Source organism: Neomonachus schauinslandi, chromosome 15 (assembly GCF_002201575.2).
Source record: "Neomonachus schauinslandi chromosome 15, ASM220157v2, whole genome shotgun sequence".
NCBI classification, from domain to species: Eukaryota; Metazoa; Chordata; class Mammalia; order Carnivora; family Phocidae; genus Neomonachus; species Neomonachus schauinslandi.
The window spans coordinates 52,113,364-52,139,527 of NC_058417.1; the positions used below are offsets into that span (position 1 = coordinate 52,113,364).

Below are 26,164 nucleotides of genomic sequence, written 5' to 3' on the forward strand. Positions count from 1 at the left end.
GCTTATTTGGTGAGATGGGTATGACTTTATCGTAAGCTCTGGTGTCACCATTCAGCTCTTTCTTCTCATTTTATATTGAACACTGAATAGGCCTGGTCATAGCTTCTAATTTTTATTCACAATTACTCACTCCTCCCCTTTGCTGTGGGAGAATTATACATCCCTACTCGGTGCCATGTGGTGTGTGGGGCTACAGGCCACCTCCACTTCCCTTAGTCCCCCACCGTCAGGGCTGGGCATGTGAGTTGCTTGGGCCAATGGAACATGAGTGGATGTGAAGGTCACAGCATCCAAGCAGAAGGTGTAAGAGGGATCACCAGGTGTGACCAACAGGGGCTATTCCTGGCACCCGAGTCTCAGAACAAGAATTCATGCAGAGCAGAACCACACCCAGCCACACACACCCGTGAGCCACTGAGATGTGTGTTGTTCCAGCATGGCTGATGGTATAGCTTGAGTGAAAAGGTTGCAGAACAAAGAGCCAGAAATGTGACTTAGTCATTATGCATTTGACAAAGTGCTACAGTAAAGAGGAGAGCTCAGAAAAGTATTAGCTCATTTGCAGTAAGGTTGAAAGAAGAAAAGGAAATCTAGAAAATTTGGAACTTCACAGGTTGGAAGCTGCAACTGTTTCTCATCTACAGTAAAGACAAAAGAGGGGCGCCTGGGTAGCTTAGTCAGTTAAGCGTCTGCCTTTGGCTCGGGTCATGATCCCAGAGTCCCGGAATCGAGCCCCATGTTGGGCTCCCTGCTCAGTGGGGAGTCTGCTTCTCCCTCTGCCCCTCACCCCACTTGTGCTCTCTCTCTCTCTCTCAAATAAATAAATAAAATCTTAAAAAAAAAAAAAAAGACAAACAGTCTCTGAAGGGAAGATGACTAAGACCTGGCCTCAGGACACACACAAAACCAAGGGCATATTAAGATCTCTAAATGGAGGGCGCCTGGGTGGCTCAGTTGGTTAAGCGACTGCCTTCGGCTCAGGTCATGATCCTGGAGTCCCAGGATCGAGTCCCGCATCGGGCTCCCTGCTCAGCAGGGAGTCTGCTTCTCCCTCTCCCGCTCCCCCCTCTTGTGCTCTGTCTCTAAAATAAATAAATAAAAATCTTTAAAAAAAAAAAAAAAAAGATCTCTAAATGGATTAAGATACACCCCCTCCCACCCGACACCTGGCAAATCCTTCTATACCTGGACAAAATATCCACAGGAAGAGTGATTCGTGACATAGTTTCACCAACACCTGATGAGCCCAAAGTGCCTATAATTAAATCTAGAGAGAGAGGTATGTCTGGAAAAGATATCTCAAAAAGGAAGGTGGGTGTGGCTACTGGCCTATGGAATAACTGAAATCAAATGAAAATAAAAACTGAAAATGATTTAGAATGAGTTATACTACCAAAAGAGACACCACCCTGGATAAAAGAGACTGTGACGACTGGACACCTAAAAATAACTCTAGGGGTCCCAAATGTCTACAGGCAGGGAACAGGCTGAGAAAGCTGCCAAGTCCCCAAGGAAGGAATATGCTCTCCTCTTTTTTCAGATGTGTCCAAAGGGAATCATCACGAAGGAAGGATCTCCCAAAGTGAGAAGTCCAGAGCCATGGGGAACAATGGATCTTCCTCCAGGGTGTAGGAACAGACCCACGCAAGGAAAATTCCACATGCTCTGGACTTCTCACCCAATAGGGTTTCAGAATTGATACGTATCAGTGATGGCTACCTGGCTGCCATTCTTCCTCCTTCCAAGTGGAAGGCTGTATCCTTTATCCATGTGGACAGGAGACTTTTTTTTAGTTGGTGGGTCTCCAGATCAAGAGCAACCAAATCCAGACCTGAGGAAGAGCCCTAAGTTACCATAAGATCCTGGAATTCACACCTGATTCCATGAATGGATGAGAATTTTGAGGTATCTTTCGTTGGGTCAATATGGAATTTATTTTGTGGATGGAAGGAACGGAAGTGTTTACTTGTGACCGAGACGGAAGACTGTAGCAAACTATATTACCTTCACAATGATTCATGCCTGTCTCCCCTATAGAGGATTTTTCCAATCCCACCTGGACTGGCAGTGCATCCCTAAATATCAAGTACACCTCCCTGTACAAGGACCGGTGTTCCCACATGATCTGTTCAGCAACAGAACGTGAGTGGAGATGAACACCATACCCGAGCAGCATTCTTACAAGGCATGCCTTGTTTCCACCAGCTCTCTTATTCTTCCCGTCCACCATGACACTGGGCATGTCCTGATAGGGGATGCTTCCTCAGCGGGGACCCAGAAGGAGAAGACAGGTGGAGCAGAGACACAGCCAACCTGCAGCCTGTATGTACCCTGAAAGCAAAAACACACCTTTGTGGTTGGAAGCCTCTGAGATTTGAGAGTGGCTCAGCACAAGGCAAAGCTGACTCTTACCGCCTTTTATGCTCAGATAAATGAAGTCAATGCTAAAAGTCTTGGCAGTACACAATCTAATGCAAGGAATATGCCTGGAGTCACATGTGGGCCCTCAGGCCTTTAAATCTTCATCTTTCCTGGGAAGAAGCCTACAGCACAATCGGCTCTATATAAATACTTCTTCAAATTTTGAGCAAATGCCATCATCTTTGTGAGTCAGCTAGCAGTGAAAATAACGCTGAGGACAAGAATTCAAACCATGATATATATTTTTTTAACCATCCATGTTTTAGACCAAAAAAAAAAAAAAAATGGATCTAGAGTTTATCCTCATCTCTCTTCTCACCAACATCGACAACTCCAGAGACCAGCGGAAGGCCTGCTAAAGCCACAGAGGCCAAACAGACATGAGAAAATGGCCTGAAAATCCAGCACCAGGGAACGGCTGTGCCTTGGGAAGCCCTGTAGAGCAGCTGGGACAAATGAGTACAGGCCTTTCTGGCTTTGGAATAATGATTTGGGGAAAGAAAAATGTTTTGAGAATGCCGCTGTTGTTAAAATCATGCCCAATCACAACAAAAATAGACTTTTGTTTTGGTTTGGTTTTTTTTAAACTCAGATTGTAAATCAACCCAGAGAAGCCCTAAGAAACTTCCAGAAGTCTCTGGCATCATCCCAAATTGATCACTTCCAGGGGGGTCCAAACTCATTCGTTCAGAGCAGTTCTATAGTGTTTGCTCACCTATCAATCTTATTACTTTTTAATCAGTTGTTACTTTTGACTCAAAAGGGGATTACAGAGCACCTCAGAATGGAGCTCAGGGGCATGTGGACCCTAGTGGCTCTTTTTGCTCCTGACCCAGCTCTCCAGGAGACACTTATAGACAGGGCTGGGGTGAAGAGCAGACTCAAAGTCTTCTGGTAGCAAAGAGATGCCCCATGTGAGCTAGGATCCAAGCTCTTGGATAGAAGAGACCATTTATCCTAATTTGAACAGCACCCAACATCGAGAGAGCCCTGAATGCCAAGCTTCCTTCAGGTGACAATATCTGGTGCTCCAACCCTTGATTTGAACGAGTGTTCACGGAAACATTTCCAAGCCTGTCACCATGTTCTTATGTCTACACGTCTCAACACATATTCTAAAGAGGATCTTGCTAATGTTACGAGGACTGGAAGGCAGCCCATGAGTTTCAGAAACACTGTTTCTGTTTTTTTAAAAAAAACAAAACAAAACAAAACTCTAGTGATTTTAAAGCTTATAGAAAGTAGCACACGTATTTCATAAGTGAGCATTCATTGACAAGGACTACTGGGAATGCCAACTCCATACTGCAGTCATGTTCCCCTGCCTACAAGCATATTAGCCAGCATCCCGTGAACAGTTAGTTACCTTTCGTTTTCCTATCAGGTTTGAGGAAAAAAGTGCAATGGACCCAAATAGTCTATCAAATCAATAGGCAATCTCATTGCTTATGTGCAGGAATATTTAATTCTATCAGGAAGTAAATATGTAAACATGCATATACATACATGCACACATATGCATGCAAACATGTGCACATGTATGCACACACACACTAGAGTGTCCTCATTCCTCCTTTACACACACAGAGAATATCAGTGAAAGGTAGTATTTGCAATACCCTCCTGAAGCATATACCTCAGTCTAAAGAACCTGGGTTGATAAAGGAAGAAACCATCTGATTCTCAATAAGGTAGAATTGATCCAGAAATAATGATAAAATTCCTACAAAGAAAAGGATCCCAGGTTCTTTCTTAGACAACTGTCACCACCCTCCAGAGACTATAAAAGAAATCAAGCATCAAAATCATAGTAAGACTATATGTAATTGCTGTGTAATGGCCTGTTTTAGGCATCTGCTACCACAATCCTTGAAGATAGAGACTAAGTTCACGGATTAGACTCAGCCAAGCAGAGTGGTTGGCCTGACGGAGTATGGATCAATTAATTTAATGAACTAATGGAAAAAAAAAGAAGAAGAACATGAATGTGCCTCACCAAAGGAAAAGAAAACAATGAATCTTTGCAGCTCCAAGACTGGTCCTACCCCACCAGAAACCTGGTGGGCAGATAAGGAAACAGAAGGATAATGGGGAATCCTTACTCCAAGCTCCAAGAATAACACATGCTACCAGAACATCCCATGAAGAGGTTAGGAGAGGAGATGAGCATGGGATGGAAGGAAAGAGAAGCCAAACAGGGCAGTGGGTAGGGGAAAGCAGAGACCGAGACTCTTAAAACCAAAAAGCCTAGGCTGTGGCTTCAAAGGGAAAAGACTGAGTTCCAAGTCCTCAGTGCCCTATCTGCTGGTTTGCAGTCTCTCTCCTCTTCAAGTCCATGCCAATAGTCTCACAGCCTGAGCATACCTACCTGTGCCATGGCTTCCTACCGTCTGCACTCCAAGTGTGAGTACAAGACCAAGATGCCTTCAAGATGGAGGTGAGGCAAACAAAGGGAAGTGCATTCATCGGGGGCTCATCACCAAGGGTCTTTGGACCAGCCGATAGAACCATGAATGGGCTTTATTTCACTCAGTCAACACACACACCTCTAGCTCCCGGGGTGCGCCAGGCACTGTGCTGGCCAGGCCTGACATGCTGGCAATCGAAGGTAAAAGATGTGCGAACCCACATACGTGTGCTTTCTCTGGGGAGAGGGTCTCCAGCAGTGGGTCTCAGCTAGGGGCAATGGCAGGACGGCAGGTGGCCCATAGTGTACTCGATGTACATTCAGTACATTCAGAAGGCGTGCCTTCCTCTGAGCAGCCCCAGCCCGGCCCCAGGCTGACCCCTCCACAAGCAGAAGCTAGGCTGCAATGCAAACTCTTTGAGTTGGCATCCTTGTGCAAGACCCAGCCTACCCTGTCTTATCTGCTCCCTTGTGCCCAGCGCTCCAGGGGGCCTTTGGAAATATCTGGGGCGCTTCTGCCCCACTGTCACATTGACGAGGGGGTACTCCAGGCATTTAGTGGTGTGGACCAGGGCTTACTAAGCAACATATAATGCAGCCCCACAAAGAACCATCCTGCCCCCAAATGCCAATAACCCAACAGCGTATGGTGTTCATCAGGTGCTCGGGTGGTCTCCTCCCCACAAAACAGTCAAGACAGATGTCCTGAGGATGATGGGTTGGGGTCGAGGGGAAGGGGGAGGTCATCATGTGAAGGGCCAAATAAATAAGAGGCGAGTAGCTACTTCAGAGCACCTAGACAGACATCATAGAAACCTTAGAAGAACCATGATCTGATTTTGAGCCACCATTTCTATTTAATTTAAAATTTTTCAAATACTGAAATGTTACATGTTAAGCTTAAAGGCGCATCTCTGTTTCTGAAGGGAGAGAACTGGTATCGGGCCCCTCTGCTAGTCAAGGCAGATGACTCACCTCCCCTCTGGACCCCTCCGGTGGGGCCCCAGGGCCCTTGGAACCCTTGAGAACCGTGGATTTCATTTCTGTTAAGCTCCCTACAGATCAAAGGAAATAATTACCAACTGGTTCAAAGACGACATTGTGCTGTGAAGAGTGCAGGTCTGCAGTTAAAACACCCTGTCCTGCTGGTCAAGTCGTGGGATCAAAACCTGCCTCCATGCAGCCTTCTGCATTCAGAATTTTAAACAAGCTTTTGGAGCCCCACGACTTCCCATTAGCAGGCCGGCAGGGAAGCCAGGAGCAGCTCATTAGTTCTGGGAGAGCCGTTTCAATCCGGTTCTAGTTGCAGCCTTTCCTGCTCCCTCCCTTTGGTGTTAAACAGCGCGGCCCCACGCCCACCCCAAGGCCTCACTCCCTGTGCCCAGTCCTGAAAATTGGCTGAGCGCCAGGACCCTGTGATCCGATCACTGGCAAACCTTGGCTCTGAAGGCTCGGTCAGCTAATAGGGTCCCATTAGATACCAGCGCGGAATCTACCCTCATCCCCACTGCTCTTTTCCACGCCGAGAGCGGGAGAGAGCACAAAGGGGAGAAGCGCAGTACAATTAGCCTCCTCAGGTTGAGCAGTGTTGGATCTTAAGACCCTGCGAAGAAAGAAAATGAATATGGCAAAGCTTTATCCCCTGGCTGCGGCAGACATACAAGCAGCAAGCCCATTTTGACACAAAGTGGTTAATACCTCTAATCAAGTAGGGCTGGATGATGGGTGGGTTAAAGCATTGTCACCAAGACACACACTAAGAAGGACAACTTCCAGGACAGGCTTGTTCTCTGTAATAAACCTCAAAGGCAGGCGTCTAGACTCTCACAGGGCTCCACCCCAAACGTATGGCAGGGACCCTGACAACAGATCGCCTGGATGAGTTTAATTAGCATTGCAAGCTAATGAGCTTCCGCTCCACAACGCCGGCCCAAAGCAAAGGCCTGGGGGAGAACTTCACCCAGACCTGATTCTCCAGAAAGAAGGGGGGGTGGCATCTGCCCACGTGGCTCTCCAGACACAGGGGGGAAGCAAGTGCCTCTGAAGAGCTTTTCCAACTGCCCTGCAGCTCCTGGGAAGGGCTGTGCTGGGGCCGCGGTGGACAGAGGAGATGAGGAGGGGTGTGGGCACAGAGAAGTTCCAAGGGTGAGATCCGAAGAGGTGAGTGAGAGAGACCAGGAGAGAAGAGACGAGATGAGATGAAACCAGACAAGGGGAGCTGTCTTCCTGTTAACCAGGCTCCTAGGTACTGTTGGACTGTGGGGAGGAGGGGAGAGGTAACCATGGCAATACCTAGCAGCAAGCGCAGGCCCAGAGAAGGCACCTGCAGCCCCTGATGGCCACGCCCATGCCGCTCCTGCTAGCCTGTGACACTGGTGGCCGGTGCCCCAGCTCCCACTCGCAAACTCCAGGATCTCAGGCCAGAAGCTGCTGCCCCAGACTTTCAGGTCCCAGGAGCCTGACAGGCAGAGGAGGCCTTGTCCCAGATGTCCTTGGTAGGCTCAGGGATGAGGAATCTTGGAGCAGGAAGGGGGTATCAGCAAGTTACTCAGCCCAAACTTCCACACTGTAGAGTGAGCCCCTCTATAACTTCCCTACCTAGCCTGTACTCGAATCCTTCCAGTGATGGGCAACACCGGTCCAGTGCTTACCACTTCAACTTTAGTTCTCTGAGGTAAGACACTGTTCTAGGTCCTGGCAGAGAAAAAATGGCAGATGCGAGAAGTCCATTCTCATGCTAATGAACCTCGAGCCCAGGTTGCTACCACATCCCCTGACTCTACCCCTTGTTCTTCAACACACACACACACACACACACACACACACACACACACACGTTCTCTCCTCCTCACTTCCCAGTTCTCTGTAATTTTTCACATCTATCTCATGATATTTCTTCCTTAACCACATTAATGCTTCTTGAATTTCTTTAGGGATTTCCTTTTTCTCAGAGAAACCTCCTCTTCCAGCTCAGAGATAATCTGTTCTTTCCCAGTGTGGCCACTCTATCCCTGAGTTGGCCCGAATGTAAATGCTGTACATCCGTCTGAGCACCTTGAGAGTATTACAGACCAGAACGCACTCAATGACTGGAGAATACATATGCAAACCCAAAATTTCTGTAGTTTTTAATATGGGCAGCAAGACCTCCACAATCTGGGCCAAAAAAAAAAAAAAAAAATCACACATCCAGGCACCCTGAACTCTTGGGCCATTTGAGCAGCTGTCCTTCTAGAATAACGATGACTTATATTCACTGAGGGCACACAAAACATTAAGCACTATTCTAAGCATTTTACACATATTGTCCTCACCTAGTTTCACAGCAGCTCCATGAGGTAATTACTGTTACCCCCATTTTGGAGAGAGAAACTGAGGGGGAAAAGGTTATGAAGGTTGCCCAACGTCTACTGCTAAGGGGTGGAGTCAGAATTCAAACCCAATGCCTCTGTAGAACCTATTTTCTGGCCCATTCCAACTCTGTATCATTTCTGTGTTGTGCCATCTCTTAGGAACCTGGTGGCTTTTCAAATATGTATGCCTTTCATCTACCATAAACCTATAGATAACACCATCCTTAATGGTGAAAGATGAATGCTTTCTCCCTAAGATTAGGAATAAGACAAGAATGTCTATTCTCACCACCCCTATTCAACAATGTACTAGAAGTCTTAGCCAATGCAAATAAGACAAGAAAAATAAATAGAAGGCATACAAATTGGAAGTAATAAAACAGCCACTATTCACACATAGGACATAGAAAATCCCAAGGAATCTACAAAAAAAAACCTTCCTAGAACTAATAAATGAGTTTACCCAGGTTGCAGGAACAAGACTAACACACAAGAATCAATTATATTTCTGGAAAATAGCAATGATCAATTAAAAGTCAAAACTTAAAATACAGTATCATTTATAATAGCACCATAAGAGGAAATACTCAGCTATAAATCTAACCAAATATGTGTAGGATATATATGCTGCAAACCACAAAATGTTGATAAAAGAAATCCAAGACAATTAAATAAATAGAGAGATATACTATGTTCATGAAATAGAAGACTAATATTATTAAGATGTCAATTTCCCCCAAATTGAATTATAGAGTCAATGCAATCACAACCAAAAGCCCATCAGGATTTCTTCTAGATTTTAACAAGCTGATTCTAAGATTGGCATATAAAGGCAAAGGAACAACCAAAACAATTTTGAAAAAGAACAAAGTGGGAGAACACATAATATCTGATTTCAAGATGTACGATAAAGCTACCATAATTAAGAGAGTGTGATATTGGTAAAAGGAGAGGCACATGAAACTAGAGAAGCAGAATGTAGAGTCCAAAAATAGACCCTTACAAATATGGTCAATTAATTTTTTACAAAAAGCACAAAGTCAATTCAATGGAGAAAGGTCAGTGTTTCCAATACATAGTGTGGCAACAACTGAATATCCATATGGAAAAAGCTGAACCTCAAACTGTATCCCACTCCTTATCTAAAAATAAATAAATAACTCAAAATGAAGGGCTCTGCGTGGGAGCACCAAGGACATGTTCAAGACCCACTTATGGGACTGTTAGAAGCTTCCACGTGTTTCATTAAACCATATAAAATGGCTCATTGGTTTTCCAAGAAGATTTGAATCTCCTTGAGGGCTCCATGTCTCCTAATTGTTTATATATGTACAACAGGAGCATCCCTACTGGAAAGAACATCAACGTTTACTACGGTTGACTTGAGCAAACCTTACCAAGGCTTGCTGAGGATGGGCCCTGTGAAATCACGAGGGGAGCCTGATCTGCTCAGAAAGACAGCAGACTTCTGGCCCATTGTATCTAAGAGTTGCAAGAGACATCTTATGCATCCTCTCCTGCCATCCCCAGTGAACGCCTCTGCCTCCCCTACTAGCTGATGATTAGTTTGGGATAATCAAGGAGTCAAGAAGCCCTGAGAATTAGTTCTGTCTGGGATGATCAAGTAGGAAGTCACTGGCACATCCCTTAATAGCTCCAGCTTCAAAATGCTACGACCCTTGAAATCACGTTTCATTGAGACAATTGATTTAGTTTTAAGACACTTGGAGCTATTTTCTTTCTCCAGCCCTAGGAGGAGAAACGCACTAGAGAGAAGAAAGGAGAACAAAATACCATAATGCGCACAACCTGAATAAGAGAAGGGAGGTCAGACAGACCGTGCGTGCTAACAAAGAATGCCCGGGACGAATGGAGCTCATCACAGACTCCTTTTCCTTAAGGCAGCATTGCACTGACCCCATCCCAGAAGCTAGAGTTGTTGGTGTTGACTACACAGATTCAAACCCTTCTCCTCCCACTGCCCAGCAGCCCCTGCCCTCTCTAAGGCTGCCTGTTTCTGTGAGTGGCACCTCCCAGTTCTGCAGGCTCACAGCCAGCTTCTATTCCTTCGTAGGCACTTTCCATAACAGGCCCAAGGAAAAGAAAAATAAACAAACAATGAAGATGGGAGTGCATACGTGGAGGGACTCCTCAAGATCTCAAATACTTGAAACCAAATTGCTACGCTGTGCTTCTCTCCGGCTTATGGGGCTTCTGCAAAAGATCCCATCCAAAAACCAAAACACAATGGTAGGAAGGGAGCCCGGGTTGCGTGGCTTTGGCAGCAGCCCCCTCCATATCCGGGTAATAAAAGCCTGGCAGGAATATCCTAATGGGGGCTGGCACTCCCCGAGCCACTTGTCTGCTCTGTTTCCCAAAAGCACATTAAAAACACATTTCTCAGTGTAATGGACTTATGAGCTGAAATGAACGTGTCAGAAATCTTATAAATATGATAGAACCTGCTAGCCCAGCAAATGATAAATTTTGCATAAGGAGACAGTATCCCTAACTCCTCAGTAGACACTTAATGAATATTTCAAACAAAGAGCCTCGGTAGCTGCTCCACAGGCTCCTGATGAATTAAATGGGGTTTTATTACTGCCAGGATTAGCTCATCTTGTCGCCTCTCGACCTCTCCCATCTCCCTCACTTGTGCGTGACACACAAGCCCCTCCAGACTAACCAGGTTCCTGGAGCCTGGTCAGGGAGTGATCAGAAGAAGGGACTGGTCAGCATCCTGGGTTGAGAAGTGTCTCCCTCCCCCGAAAATTCCACGTCCACCCAGAACCTCAGAATGTGACCGTACTTGGAAATAGAGACAGAACTGCAGATGTCATTAGTTAAGAGATGGTCATACTGGATTAGGGTGGGTCCTAAATCCAACAACTGGCGTCTTTAGAGGAGAAAGAAGAGGGGGATCAGACACAGACACACGAGGAACGAGGCCACGTGGCAATAATAGTGGGTAGAGACCCGAGGGGTGCAGCCACAGGCCCCCAAGGAACGCCAGAGCCACCGGAAGTTTATCAGAGCCAAGGAAGGCTCCTCCCCCAGAGCCTTCAGAGAGAGCGTGGCCCTGCTGACCCGAATTTCAGACTTCAGGTCTCCGGATCCGTGAGAGTGTAAGTTTCTGTGGTTGGAAGCCAGCAGTTTGCCATATGACACTACGGCACCTCGTAGCAGATGAATACTGTCCGGAGAGCGTGTCTGTGCATTCGTACTGGTCTCCCCCAAAGATACCTGAGCCTATCATTTCGCGGGACGGCCAGCTTTGTCCCGCCCCCTTTAATGTCATTAGTATAGACAGTGCACCTGCCAGCAGCCTTAGAAGATCAGACTTCAAATCACCCGACCTCCTTTCTTGGTGCTGACCCTGAGGATGTTTTCAGCTTCATTCAGCCCTGCTCCGTACCCCTTTCTCTGCGTCCCCAGCCCATCCGGCTATGAGTCTAACAGACGAGGAGACAGAAATACGGTGAGAGGATCTAAAAGACAGAAAGAAACCAGGAGAACCCCATTCTCTCACCACCTGGTATTCCTTTAGGCTGATGACCATCCATGGGAAAATGACTTTTTAAAAAAACTGTGAAGTGCTGCTATGGGAGGGGCTGTGTGCCCCTCAAATTCCTATGTTGAAGCCTGAAACCTTGTACCCCAGAATGTCACTGGATTTGGAGACAGGATCTTTCAAGAGGTAATTAGGTGGAAATGAGGTCATTGGGGTGGGGCCCTAATCCCATTTGACTGGTAAGGAGAGATAAGGACCCTGCACGCACAGAGGGGAGACCACGTGAGGTCACAGGAAGAAAGTGGCCACCTACAAACCAAGGAGAGGGGCCTCAGAGGAAACCAGTCCAGCCGACACCTCAACCTCAGACTTCCAGCCTCCAGAACTGGGGGGGAAGTAAGTTTTTGCTGTTTACGCCACCCAGTCTGTGGGACTTTGTTATGGCAGCCTCAACAGATTTATCCAAACTGCCTCTAAGCCCAGGCCTCGTGAAAATGCACACGCCCCAAATGACTGTCTCGCTTAGGAAAAGGCAACACAGACGGGAAAAGTGCTACTTGAGTGTTCAATATTAGGTGAAATATAATGCTCTCCAGAAGCACAAGAATTTATAAAATGTATGCACCTAATAATGTTTCCAGGAGCTGGGACGTGCGAATGGTTGCTCGTCCCACCCACTCAGAGCCCTGGCCAAGCGGGTATTTCGGTGTGACTTCCTTCTTTTATTCAAAGTCCACGATGCCAAAGCACTCCTGGTGATTATTTTTATTGAACACTTTGCTCTTCGCCCTCCTGCAAAATATTTTCCTATTTCCCTGTATTAAGGTGTGGCGCATTTTAATAGCCCCAGGGCTGTTGCCATGGGTTGGGAGGTTTAGCTCATTCCCAACCTTTTAATCAAGAAACCAAGGTTACAGGCCCCAGTCCAAAAAGGAGGGGGCAATGCCAGGACCTGCATATTTTCCAGGCCCCAGACAACTCTCAGTTAGGCCAGGAGAAGACTTTGAAGTATCCCCTCACCAACCAGTTATAGAAGGGGAAAAAAAGAGCCTAACTGCTAAAACCACATGCCAAAACATTAAATTTACATTAAAAACTGTGAAATTATTCTTTTTTCTTTAGAGATCTTACTGATCAAACGTCAAAGTTACTAAGAAACATCTCATAACAAAACTAAACATATGATTTTAGAGACCTGACTACAAAGAAACATTCAGAATTTCTTCTAGGAGCTACCTGACTCCTGGTAGATTTCAGTTGACTAAATTTGACTCTAAGTATTGGTGACAGAAGGAGCATCTCCTTTGAGGAAGACTCTAAAAGTTAGAAGATATGGAAGAAGAAAAAAGTGATTGTCACAGGAGCTTGGAAGCTGTTTAAATAAGTCCTCTCTGCCTCCCTAGGATTAGACTACTGCAAGGAATTTCAGTGCCAAGGAAATGTAGCACTTGGGAGTTGAACACGCGGATGGGCTTACAGAGAGAACAGGCAGCTGTCTTCCGAGAGGGGATTTCTCCCTGCACAGTGCCCTCCCCGGGTACCCCACCTCTATCGAAAAATAGAATCCTCCAAAGATCAACCAGCATGAAAATCCACCTAGCAGTTTCATCACCCAGCTAGAGAATCTGTCCCCAGTTAAAATGCAAACGCATGAGCAGGAGTAACACACTGTGGATTGTTGGATGCCTCGGTGCTCAGAGTTGTATTCAGTCTTTTCCCAGAGGTGCCTAAGGGAGGATGTTTAGCTGGGAAAACAGGGGAGAGCCCAAGGTTAAAAGGGGACAGTAGGAATCCATGGAGGACAAATGAGGGTGTCCTGAGGAGGGACAAAGACATCAGAGAACACATGGATTCCATCCTGGTTCTGAATGGGCAAGCCCCACTAGGTGCTAATCTGGGGGTCAGGCACGTGGGAACCTTGAGTCAGAAGAGGCAAATCCTCTCCCCCAAAATCAGTTCCATCTCCATAGGAGGATACTATCCAGCAAGTCAGTAGCATAGCCAAGAAGGAATTCGAGATGTAAGACTAAGGTAACAACAAATAAACGCTGCCAATGGGCTGGTGATGGCAACTCATGCAAACCTATAACCCACTGAACACTAGGTCTGCCTTGGTTTCATTTTGCAAAACATGGCTTCTAAGTTAAAGTTATTCCTGCCGGCAAGTTCTCCTATTGTAAAAGAACAGGACATTAAGGAAAAATCTGTTTCTAACTAGAGTTTCTTATAGCTTATGCTTGCCTGACTCAAGTCCCCATTCACTTACTCCCTTGACAAGCTTTGGAAAGGCTTACAGAAAATAAACAGGTGCCCCTTCATAACTAAATAATTCCCCAAATTAAATCCACCTCTTTCTCTACTGGAAAATAATGCCTACTCCTGTTCCTTCCACAGATACACAGAATTACAGACGATTCTCCATCTGCCATGCTAATGGGTCAATGGAAAAAACAAAAACAAACAAAAAAAACCCCTCACTCTTGAAGAAGAGTTTCAACATCCTCCCTCAGAACAAACAACAGACTGAAATGGGCAGCTAACAATTAGTAAAAGAATGGACTGATTCACTTTTTACTACCCTTCTTGAACCTAGAGGGAGTGCTAGTAAAAAAAATAAAATAAAATAAAAATCTAACCGGGCAGCTGAATGGGGAAGGTTGAGGCAAACAAAACAAAACAAAACAAAACAAAAAACCCAAGATCTAGATGAACTTCAGGGTCATGGAGCCATCAAAGTGTGATGGATGTTACAGACCTTTGGCTTCTAAAAACACATATTATTTTGCATAAAATGTCAAGAGATACATGAACCCTTTGGTGCCCATTCATGGACCCCCAGATGTATAGAATCTCTGCCTAATTTCTAGAATTTACTCAACAATATAATTGCCCACTGAGAGGTACCTATAAAAAGGCTCTCTGCCACATTCTTTATAAAAGCCTATTACTGGAAACAACCTAGAGCGCCATCAAGAGGGGACTAATTAAGTAAGATCATGGCCAGTAACAAGAATGGGATGAATCTATGAGCACCCCAGGAAACAAAGGCCAAAAATGTGTTTTCACTGAAAAACACAAGGTAAGAAACATTGGGCCAAGCATGACTGTATAAACATATTATTTCTGAAAGGGCACACAAGGAACTAGAAACAGTGTGTGTGCCTGAGATGGAAGCCTGGGCCATAAAGGGCTTGAAGTTGGCAGAAAAATTACTTTTCTATTTTTAATCCATGCTATTACTTTTTTAATTAAAAGAAAACTAGTTGGAGAGAGATAAATAAGTAGCTGAATGGAGAGAGAGAGAGAGAGAGAGAGAGACTGATGGTTTAAAAAAATAAACTTCTGGTCTAGCTAAGTCCCAAAATATCCCCAGCCTTGAAAACAGTTGATATCGTAAAACATTTGGCAGCAAGACATAAATAGGAAAGTATCTCATAAATGCTTTCCCCAGCCCGGTGGGGCTGCCGCCGCCACTCAGAGCAGCTAAACCCCCTGTACCACAGTGTGGCTTTCCTGGCTTTTCCTCTCACCGAACCAATTATGGAACATTATAACAGCAGCACCAATATTATTTTTTAAAGGCCGATGTTACTCACTAAATACCCACTAAACTGATCTCCTTACTCCATTTACAGCCAGCTTAAGGGCAAATCCAGATAGTGCAAAGAATGCATCCTTGGACTCGATCTGCATGCGGCAAGTCAGCAAATAGCCATTATCAGCTTTAGAGTCTTCAAATGCCTGACCCCCCGCCCAGGGGTGGCCAGGTGAGCAGAAGAGCAACCTTTCTGGAGATGGCTGGGCTCCCTCAGGCTCGGCAAACCATCTCTGTGTTCTCACAAGGGATCTTCGCCTTACATCTGACCAGTTAGCAAGGGTGACCAAGGGTAGCCTGGTCACAGGTTGGGCCTAGGTGTGTGTTCCTCAGCAGAGGACAGGACTGCATCTCCCTCCCACAAGGCCCCCCACTCACCGCTGAGATCCAACAGTCCCGGGAGGCTCTCCTGCAGAACCAACTCTCACTGGCCCTATGTTCTCCTGGCCCCACTGGACAGGGTCTATCCAAGGGACTGCCACTGTTCACCTTCTTTGACTGACAGGGTCTGAATCCCCCCACTGTGGCCTTGAAGATAAAAATAAAAAAAAAATGGGATAGAATAAAATCTGGCCAACTTTTTCACCCGAGAGAAGGCTCAGAATCAGAACTTTTATGAGGTCTTCAAAAGGGTCTGCAGGAGAGTAGCATCATATAGCTAGTAAGGTTTGACAAAAGCCTTCTGTCTCTGTGTTCCCACGGTTTGGCATGACAAATGACAAGCTTTCCTGGAGGATGGGGCTCCAGATAGTTCCGGACTCTCCAACAGAAGGGGAACACCAGAAAACACCTAAGTCGCTCTGATTCAAGTATGAATGGCACGTGTGATTGGAGGCAGGGGGCAGGATGTTCGTGCTAACCCTCTCAGCTGATGTTTGGTGAGTCTGCACTTGCTGACTACGTCCCACCGAGGAAGTTGTAAGAGGCAGTGAGGATCAACCCAAGTGGGGAAGATATTTGAGTTCTGCATGAATAATTCGTGCCGGACACAGTCGGAACACAGATCGGTGAGAACGGGCATCGCTGTAACTTCAGCACATTTACTCCCCCTGAGGGTCTAGAGATCACCTGAGCCTACATGTGGTAAAAAGATCAAATTCAAATGCCAGCACAGAAACGTGAAAGACTCTCCTCCCTTGAATCACTAATGCGAAGACAGTGACCAGGAGCCGGTCTGTTTCTCCCCGATTCATCAAGAGAGAACCTTGTGCAAGGGAGGAGGCTCCCCATTCTCAGCATCTTTTCCGTGGTTTTAGCCCCAACTCTGTGGTCTATGGAAGAAGTGGGGAGGGCAGGGGGCATACATTTCACAGCCTGGGACTTCAATCAATTCAAAGGGAAAGAAAGACATCTACCACTCCTCGTGCTAACTGGCCCTTCAATTAGCCAAATGCCCTGAATGAGCGCGCAATGATGAGACAAGGAGGGACAGTCTTCCCCAGAGACTGAAAAACCATGTACCCCTTCCAGTGCACCCTCCACTCCTTGTCAGTGGGCCATGGCCCGGTTGCACCTCCCCGGCATTTAGCAACTGCGAGGTGCTCCCTCTCGGGGAGGGTGTTCCCTCTACCTTAAGAGAAAAGGTGTTTGGGGGTTTTCTGGCTCCCAACTGAATCAGTGAGAGAAACAGCTACAGCTTCCCAGGTGCATCAAAAAGAGGAAAGTCGTGTGGATGGAAAGGAGCATTCACGGTCCATCAGACAGCAGGAGATGGAGGGACAAACGCTAGGTGCTGTAACCCAAATCAGCCCAGTGCCACCAGAGGGGTCCTGGTGCACTTGGCCCAGCTGGGAAGACATAGAGAAGGCCCTGTGAGCTCCTGTGTGGTAAGCAGGTGGTTTGGAGAGCAACAGGGAAGGAAGGCACGGGGCCAGACACTGGTTCGGCCCTGTGCCACGGTGGGGTAAGTCACATGCATGGACAGGACAGAACACGGGTCTGTCCCTTGTCCTTCCTCTGCCACCAGGCCCAAGCCTAGGCTGCCTGACCCAGCCCAAGGTCTGCGGGGAGCTTGCCTGAAATAAGCCCAGCTCTACCTATCCGGATGGAAAGTTCACTCTCTGGGAAGAGCAGCCTGGGACCCTCAGTGTCAGACTTCTTCATCGACGCAGGGGCGAAGTTCAGTGCCAGGGCCGTCGGGGGGTCTTCTGCGGCACCCTGAAACAAGAAGCAGTGACGTCACTGTAACACCCCCACCACCTTCACTCCCCAGACCCCTCCAGCTCAGAGCCACCCGGTCAGCCGGCCGGTCTCTCCCAAAAGCGCCGGAGCTGGGCTCACAAGGAAGACGACGAGCTTTCTGGTTGTAGAGCTTTTGGGGTGACAAAACCCCTGGGATCTGAGGATCGATCGATGCTGATCCTAGAAATGGGAAGAACACGTACTGGGAAAGAGGGGGGCCCCCAGCCCATGCTTCATCACCACAGGGCGAAGGGCACAAGGGACTCAACTCCCGAACTGTCCCAAGAAGGCTACGTGTCAGGTTCTCTCGGATGGCAGCCTTGCCACATACAGGAACAAGGTCAACATTTTTAGGAACTGACCACCTTCATGTTTCTCATGAGATCCAAAGGAGAAGCAATCCAAACAAAAGCACCTCAAAAGAAGGAAACAGCGACAGTCGCGGGGACCCAACATATTTGGAGTTAAGTCCAGACTGACCTTAAGACGGCCATGTCACCCTTGTGCTTTGTCTGTAGCTAGCTAATGTGACTATCGCTACATTAACTAGGCAAAATCTCAATTTCAATCCCCGATGTTTATTTAATACTTATAGACCGCCAACTTTGTGGCTCCTTGGTGAATAAGACAAAGTCATAGCTTCTCATGAAGCCTACATTCCAGTAGGAACAGATAAATGAATCCATAATGGGGCCGAGCTTCTCTTCCAAAGGCATCTGTGGAAACCCCCCAAGCCTGCTGACAGCTTACAAATGCACAGGATACCGATGGGGATGAGGAAGATGAGTAAGCACCCCCAAAAGGGCTTCCATCCTCCAACTTCATCCAAACACACTGATGCTAGTCGCTAAGGGAAGGTGAGTAGAATCATCTTGGTGGGCAAAAAAAAACAAGATATTTTTTTGAAATCCAGGCAAAAATAGTTCCAAACAGAAGGTTCCATTTAAAATATGTGCCTCTAATATGGGAGAGGAGAAGACTGATGATCCGATCATTGAAATGCATCCATTTATAAGCAACTACTAAAAGTCCTGGCTAAGCTGCTTTCATGAAGGAATCTCATCAAAGTTATGCCTGGCTGTGTCTTACACACACACACACACACACACACACACGCACAAGTTGCCTCCTTGTTTTCCAATGTCACTGTGGATCAGAAGCAGAAAGAGAATCTAATAATTCAGATATTTTAATTCATTATTTCTTTCCGATGATATGCTGAAAATAAAAACATAAGCCTTTCCTCTCATATCTTCCCATTTGTCCAATAGATCAATATTGTCCTAATCATTTTATTGGCAACATCCTCCATAACACACTTTGAATAAGGATGATGACACCTCATTGAACCTTGTTGCTTAAAGCTGGGGTTGGGGGGGCGGAAAGCCTCATGGCTCTGCTTGAGCTTCCCTCGTTCCGGTCGTGGGGTCCCTTTGTGGACCCACCATCTCCCCTGCTCTGTCCCTGGGAGGAGCACAGACAGAGGCGGCCTGTCACACCAGATCACACTCGAGGTTGGCACTACAGATGGACGAGATCGCGGGGACAGAAGGGACTTGGAGAGGGCCAGTCCCTCCCCTGTCGAAAGTCCCTGTCGGCACCCCCGGGTGACAGCTGGTGTCTGCACCGCGCCGTGGACGGGAGTCACAGCCCTTTGTTTGTTTACGTGCTTTAATTATTTCTAATTCTCTGCCTCAGTGCCCATTGCCAGTGTTCCGGGGGAGAGGCGGGGTGCAAAATCACGCAGGCTGAAAACTACCGTTCTCAGTGAAAACCGGTCTCTCTAAGCGGCACCTTGCTCAACGGGCCAAGTGAGCAGCATCGGGCATCTGAATGCTGAGGAACACTGCTTTCGAACGATTTAGGATGGTCAGGGCCCCAAAGCTCCTCACGTTGTTGGTAATGCTGGAAACTCATAAACTCTCAGAGCCTTTTTTTACGGTGAAGGTAAGAATTTTGCCACTTTTTCTAGGAAGCCTGACTGCCTTCGTGTATCTGGCAAATTCTTACGAAGCAGCAACCATGTCCCAGAGCTGTGCCAGGTTCTGGCAAAACAAAGTTAGCCGAGTCCCCTGTCCTCATGAATCTTGAGTTCTCCTTCCAGCACAGACAACGAAGTAGCAATAAATGCAAAACAGAGTGCCAGGAAGTGATAACGCAAGAAGACAAGGGAGTCCCAGTCAGCAGAGCGGGATGCGCCCTGGGTTTTGGTGTCCGGCGAGGCTTTGTTCCAGCACCTGAAAGGTGTGCTAGCCGGCTGGGAAATGTTAAGGATGGAGCACTCCCCTCCAGATAAGATGCTGAGGGAGGCCTCTCTGACACCGTGGCATTTGAGCAAAGACCTGGATGTCAGGGAAGAAGCCACAATGATTTCTGAAGACCGTGTTTCCGGCAAGGCCCAGCGAGGCAAGCTGACCCTCCATCTCCTTTCACCACTTCATCCCACCTCCAACTCACTTAGAAGCTGTCCTTCTAAAAGCTAGACAAGGACCCAGGACATCCCACCTGGCCCGGCCCCCTCCCGTGCTCCCCACCCCACACCCCTTCTGGGGCCACTGTGCAGCAAGAAAGCTGCAGGGCGCACCCACAGGGTGAAGCCCAGCACTGCTTCCACACCCTAGGCCTGGCAACGCTCCCTATGTGTCTCTGAGCCCAGACACGGCTGGCTTCCCAGCACTCCTTCCACATTCCCTTCTGGGATTCTCAACATCCCCACCCTCCCCACTCAACCGCTGACGAGGACAACAGAAACAGAAAAACATCCCTCGGAATTTCAAGGAATGGCTCCCATGGGAGATGCCAATGCTGCTTTGTTGGCTCGCTCATAATGCCCATGGAGGTGGGGGAAAAGTCAGGAAGCACCTGCAGGGGTGACCTGCAGAGCTGACCCCACCCCTCACTCCCTGGAGCCCCGGCCACTCCCTGAGCCCACAGACTGCAGGTGGAGGGGGCGCTACCTTGAACACAGGTCTGTCCGCCAGTGACCAAGACCCCGGGGAGAAATTCCTTCTCTACATCTTCCTCTTGCTCTGCTGATGGCAAGACAGCCCTCTTCACTTGTTATCACTGCCTCACGTTTCTGGGGCTTTTCTATTCTTTTGTAATCTTCTGCAAAGCTTTTCCATTTGTGCTCCCCACTCGATCCTTGCCGGCCCTGGCGAGGACAGCAAGGTGAAAGCATGATCCCCTCCAGAGCAGACACTTGACTAACGCAAGCTGCTCTTGACTCTCCATCGCAGCCCTGAGAGCTGGCTCGGCCGCCCGTCAGCGGGAAAGGGTCTGGCACTTCTGATTGGGCTCCTGCATTGCTCTGTCACCAGACTGTCAAGGTGCCAGACATGCAGGCTCCTTCTCAAAGTACAGGTCTTGATTTTCTTCAGCACCACCCCCTCCCCCCAAGCCCTCTTCCAGCCCCTCTCCCCCATCCCCACCCACTCCTCCAAAATCCAGCATGGTCCCAAAAGCAGGGAGGGGGCTGCTGGGAGGCACCAGGCAACACCACCCAGGACCACCAAACTTGAGATTGCTGTCTTCTTGCGACAGAATTATTATTTATTATTGTTACTGGCTCAGAGCAAGTGTCTGGTTCAGAACAAACACAGCCATTTCCACCCACTCTGGAAGGGCTGCACAAAGGGGCAGGAGATGGAGAATAATTAACACTTTCCAGAAGCCAAAGAGAAGGAATGGAGAGGAAAGGGAAGAAGGAAGAAATAAAATGGGGGGAGGGCGAAGGAAAGCAGCCCCCCAGGAAAGCAGCCCGCCCTTTCCATGAAAACATAAAGGCTTCAGAAAATAATACATATATCGCCTCTAAGAAATAACAATCCAGGCGCCGCTCATCGGGGTTTGCTGTCCCAGGCATGAGGGGGACAACTGCTGCTCACTGAAGTTTCTAGAGCCCCAAAGAAATGAGTCCCACAAGGAAAAGCCTAGAGCACAGCCAGGGGGATGCAGCCATGTCCGGATGAAGAAGTCTGTAAAGGCAAACGGAAGCCCCCTGCCAAAGCGCAACTGGACACGGGTCACTAGGAGCCAAAGCGCTGCAGGCCCCAAAACTCATCGCAAGCAGTTCGATGCGTTTGCTCCAAGTCCCAGTGGCCGACTTCCACGTGTCCACCTGCCTCTGGCTCTTCCCCCACTAGGACGTCAACTGCTACGAACACCTGCTAGGGAGGGCAGAGCATTCCAACCTCTGATACTCATGGGCACGCTGCCTGCCATGGTCGTTCAGGCTGGGGGAGTTCTGGGATGACTCTGAGTTCCCCCTGCCCCACAGAGTGCGGGTTCTTGAACTGAGGTTGGCCCGGAGGTCAGAGCTGTCTAATGAGGGATGCAGGGAAAGGTCAGAGGATTAACAGGGGCCCCTGCCAGCCACCCAGCCACAGGTAAAGCGAGGCAGTGTTACACCCCAGTGGGGAGGGAACGAGGGTCCAAGCGGGGCCGCAGCCCCTCCCCTGGGGGACTCGGGGCAAGCTGATGCTTGGGAAGATGCCCAGAGCCCCTGGGGGCTGTGCCTCCTCCTCTGCGCCCAGCCTCTGCCTTCCAGTATCCCCACTTAACCCAGACACATAAGGTGACATTAAATAATTGAAGCTGTTTTTATTACCGGGAAATTGCAATAATAAGGACACTCATAACACAATCTTAAATTATCCCACATAATGGAAAAAAAATTAAATGTCGCCCCCTGATCACTGGCCAGAATAGGGATGACACTTACATAATAGACGACCTTCTCTCCCAGGGAGCCCGGCAGCAGCCTGCTGCCCAGGGCCTGGCTGGCCCCAAAGCCAACAGGGACACAGAGCGGTGTAGACACGGAGGTAGAGGGTACAATCCTGCCTCCGGCTCTCTCAGGCAGGACGCTGCCATCTTTCTTACCTCAGTTTCCCTATGTGTTCAGGGATCATGGGTCATTACCAGGAGCCTTACAGACAAGGAAAATCACAGCTCAAAGAACTTGGTCCCCCCTGGTTTGCCCTGCCTGAGCACACTAGGATTGCACCTCTAACTCAGTCTATATCCCCTCTCCCTATGACGACAGCACAGCATCCAATCAATGGCCAGCAAGGCAGGTTTTCAAGCTTCTAATTGCTCGATACTGGAGACTTTTAAAATCTGGGCTGAGGAAGACTGAGCTCCCTCCTCCAGGAAGCCTTCCTGGATAGACCCAGCCTCGTTTGGATTAGAAATGCCTCCCTCTCTGTGCTCCCCGGACATCCCACACATGCTTCTGTCACAACATTTACCAAACGGCACATGGTAACTTCCGGCGTCCTTGGCTACCTCAAAACCGAGGGATTCTCAAAGTGGGAGCCATGTCTTCTGGCTCTTCTGTCAGGGCTCAGTACTGTGTCAGCGTTCACTAACCCCATTAATTTCCAGGAATGAACAATATTCCCAAACCTCCAAAATGAGAGGGGAAATGTTGCATAACATACAACACAAAGACCTAGGTGACCACAAAACGTTTAGGCCTTGAGAAAGAAAGAAAGAGGGATCCATGCAGAATGGGGAAGCAAAGGCTTCAGAGTATTCAAGGTGGTCTAGCTAAAGGCAAGAAGCAGGTCTTCCCACCCACATCCACTTCTGCCCTCCTGATGATGACGTTTGACCCTCAACATCAGCCCTGAGACCACGTGAGGATGGGTAGCCCCCTACCCTGTGACTCGCCACCCAAAGGCTCCGTGTCCACGCCCCTTCCTGGCAGGAGCGCTCAGAGTGGGACAGCCCAACGTGCTCCCCTTGAAGCTAAGACCTTTCCAGTCTGAAGCCCATGACCCCTCCAAGGCCACGTCTTCCCCCTCCCTGCCCATGTCCTCCGTGACCTCGGCCTGGAGCTTCACAACGGCAGAAGTTAATTACGGACTTCTAGCTATATTTAAGCTATGTAAGTCTGCTATCTTTTTAGGGACAAAACCTTCTCCTATTTCTGATGCCAAATTACTATTCGTAATCAAGCCAATTTAATCATATAAAACAGATTTTAAAGCACCACACAGCTCTGCAAAGATACAGCTCTCCGAGAGCCTGCAAAGACAGCCCTCTCATCGCTGGCCCAGGTAAGCGGCTCTGCACTTATGTTCCAAAGAGTCAAGCGTTCTGCTAGCATGGCTGATAGAGATGGGGGGGCAGAGTTTTCCAAACTATTATGTGTTTTCTTATAACTCAAAATATAACTTTTCCTTAAAACAAAAATACAAATATAAAGAAATGCAGGTACCTAGGTATAATGAGGTCTTTTCTTTCCAACCCTCAAGGATAATCATCATTTTTAACCTACCTCTCAGCCTAGTCCTGGAATTCATTAAAATACACCCTTATGATCCACACTGAACCTTTTCTGGCTTCTCAGCAGTTTGAGAACCCCCAGCTGGGCTTTCTCAGGCAACTCTTTCTTACCTATGTTCTCCTTTTGAAAGATATCAGATCCTTCTAGAAATCTGCTAAAAGACAAGATTTCTCTTCCCAGGGGGGAAAAAAAAAAAAAAAGCATGTGTATCAGACGCTTATTGGTAGGTAACAAAACACCCCCAGAACTCAGTAGCTTAATGCAACAGTTATTAATGCTCGTGAGTCTCCAGTCAATGGGGCGCTGCTGTCGATCTGCTGCCTGGGCTCAGGCAATGTTACCTGGATTCCTGGCTTACCCAGGGGTTGGACGGTCCAGGATGGCACACGTATCTGGCGGCCCACAGGCTGCTGGCCAGGAGTTGTCTGACTCTCGGCTGGGAAATGCGGATTCTTCTCCATGTGGCCTGTCATCCTCTAGCAGACGACATTGGACTTATTCATACAGCAAATTCAGGGTTTCAGGGGCAGCGAGATAAGGTGACGTCCAATGTCAAGTGCCGTTCAAGTCTCTGCCTGGATCACATTTGCTACCATCCCATTGACTGCAGCCAAGTCAGTGACCACTGAAGTCAACTATACCTCTTGTTGGAAAGATCTAGTGTCATGTTGCCCGAGTACGGATGACAACAGGGGAGGGATCTGTGGCCATTTTTGCGATCTACCACAGCACATATGTACAGACACATCAAATGTTGCACCAAACATCAGGGAGCCCGCGAACCGCATGCAGCCCCCCACGTATCTAGCCTATAAACAACTGCTCCCGAGTAAACCCACTCATTCGCCCAAAACAGTGCTTCTCTGATGGGGGCCCAAGGACACATTCACAGAGGTCTGAAAGTTTTATATAAAATTTTTTTTTACTTTTGTATTTTCATTTAAATGATAATCTACAGAAAAAAACAATACCAACAATCTGAATCACCAAGGTGACCCCTTTATAACCAAATCCTACTGCTCGATCTCAGTGCCTTTGTTTGCATTTGTGTTTACGATCGAGTTGGTCCAAGCTAATTGCGGAAGCGCAGATTCAACAGACAGATTATATGTTTGAGCCAAGCTGAGACCAGATGATGTCGTGGAGCTCCGTACAGATGATAGAGGCCTCCAAGTAGTCCTAGCACAGCAGCTGGAGAGCTGACTCCATCCAGCAGCTTTCGTTGGACACACGTGCCAGAACCAGTGTTAGAGAAGGCACCTCTCTTTGCACAAAATCTCTTGTTACACTGCACTCAGCTTCTCACATGCCCTCTTACATTATCATATGTGATCCTCCATATCTTCTTTTGATGTTGACCGACACGTAGCATCATCACCCTCGTTATGGGCTGAACTTCCCCACTACTAAAATTCCTATGTTGAAGTCCTAACCCCCAGGACCCCAGAATGGGACTCTATTTGAAGGTAAGACCTTTAAAGAGGTAATTAAATTAAAATGCAGTTGTTGGGATGGGATGTAATCTAATCTGACTGGTGTTCTTATAAGAGAAGGAAATCTGACACAGACATGCATGCAGAGAAGACAATGTGAAGACAGAGACAAGATAGTGGGCGACATGCCAAGGAGAGAGGCCTGGAATGGATCCTTCCCTCAGGGCCCTCAGAAGGAACCAACCCTGCCAATACCTTGATCTTGGACTTCCAGCTTCCAGAACAGACAATAAATTTCTATTGTTTAAGGTAACCAGTTCTGTGGTATTTTTTTTATGGCAGTCCAAGCTGACTGGATCACATTTGCTTTTTGATCACATTTCTCCTTTTGTCCAAGCTGACTGATGCAAACCCGCACCCCCATTTTACATTTGAGGAAACTAAGTCATAAAAGCTAATGACTCACCTAACATCACACCATTAGTCAGAGGCACAAGCAGGATTTGGACCCAGAACTTCTGACTCCAAATCTCTCTACTCCTCCTACCACCAGGCTGTGGTCAACCAGGAATGTTACTAAGGCAACGTACACCTCAAGAAGCGACCCCACCAATACTGACCCAAGGCAGGCGTGTGGGAACACGAGCACACACCAGGCGCAAGGTTGTGTGCCGCTATGTTCGGCGGGGAGAATTGTCTGAGCATGGTGTTCGCACAGGGGTAATCAATGCCCTGTGTCTCTCCAGGCCTGGCACAATCCCTGAGACGGGGAATCACGACCTTCAACGTCTCAGCCTACACATGACGGCCTGTGAACACTCACTTCATGGGTACAGGTGGATGGAAACTGAAGCAAGATTCTATGGGGTAATGGCCCAACCTCATAACTGGGTCTCCAGGCAACAAGAGAAGAACCTAGAAATCTTATCGCCAATAAAGATGGCCTACAACGGAAAGCAAGACACACA

At 47.8% G+C, this 26,164-nt stretch overlaps 1 protein-coding gene across 4 annotated transcripts in view; it reads right to left on the bottom strand.

Moving 5' to 3' along the window:
• The window catches only part of SLC39A11 (solute carrier family 39 member 11), a 325,403-nt gene that overhangs the window by 216,941 nt on the left and 82,298 nt on the right, over positions 1–26,164 (bottom strand). For 3 of the 4 annotated variants that reach the window (XM_021678531.1, XM_021678530.1, XM_021678528.1), the window contains one exon: positions 17,303–17,444. In XM_021678531.1, coding sequence (XP_021534206.1) covers positions 17,303–17,444 — 142 coding nt within the window. The remainder of the gene's footprint in view (positions 1–17,302; positions 17,445–26,164) is intronic. The other variant, XM_021678529.1, reaches the window with a different exon arrangement.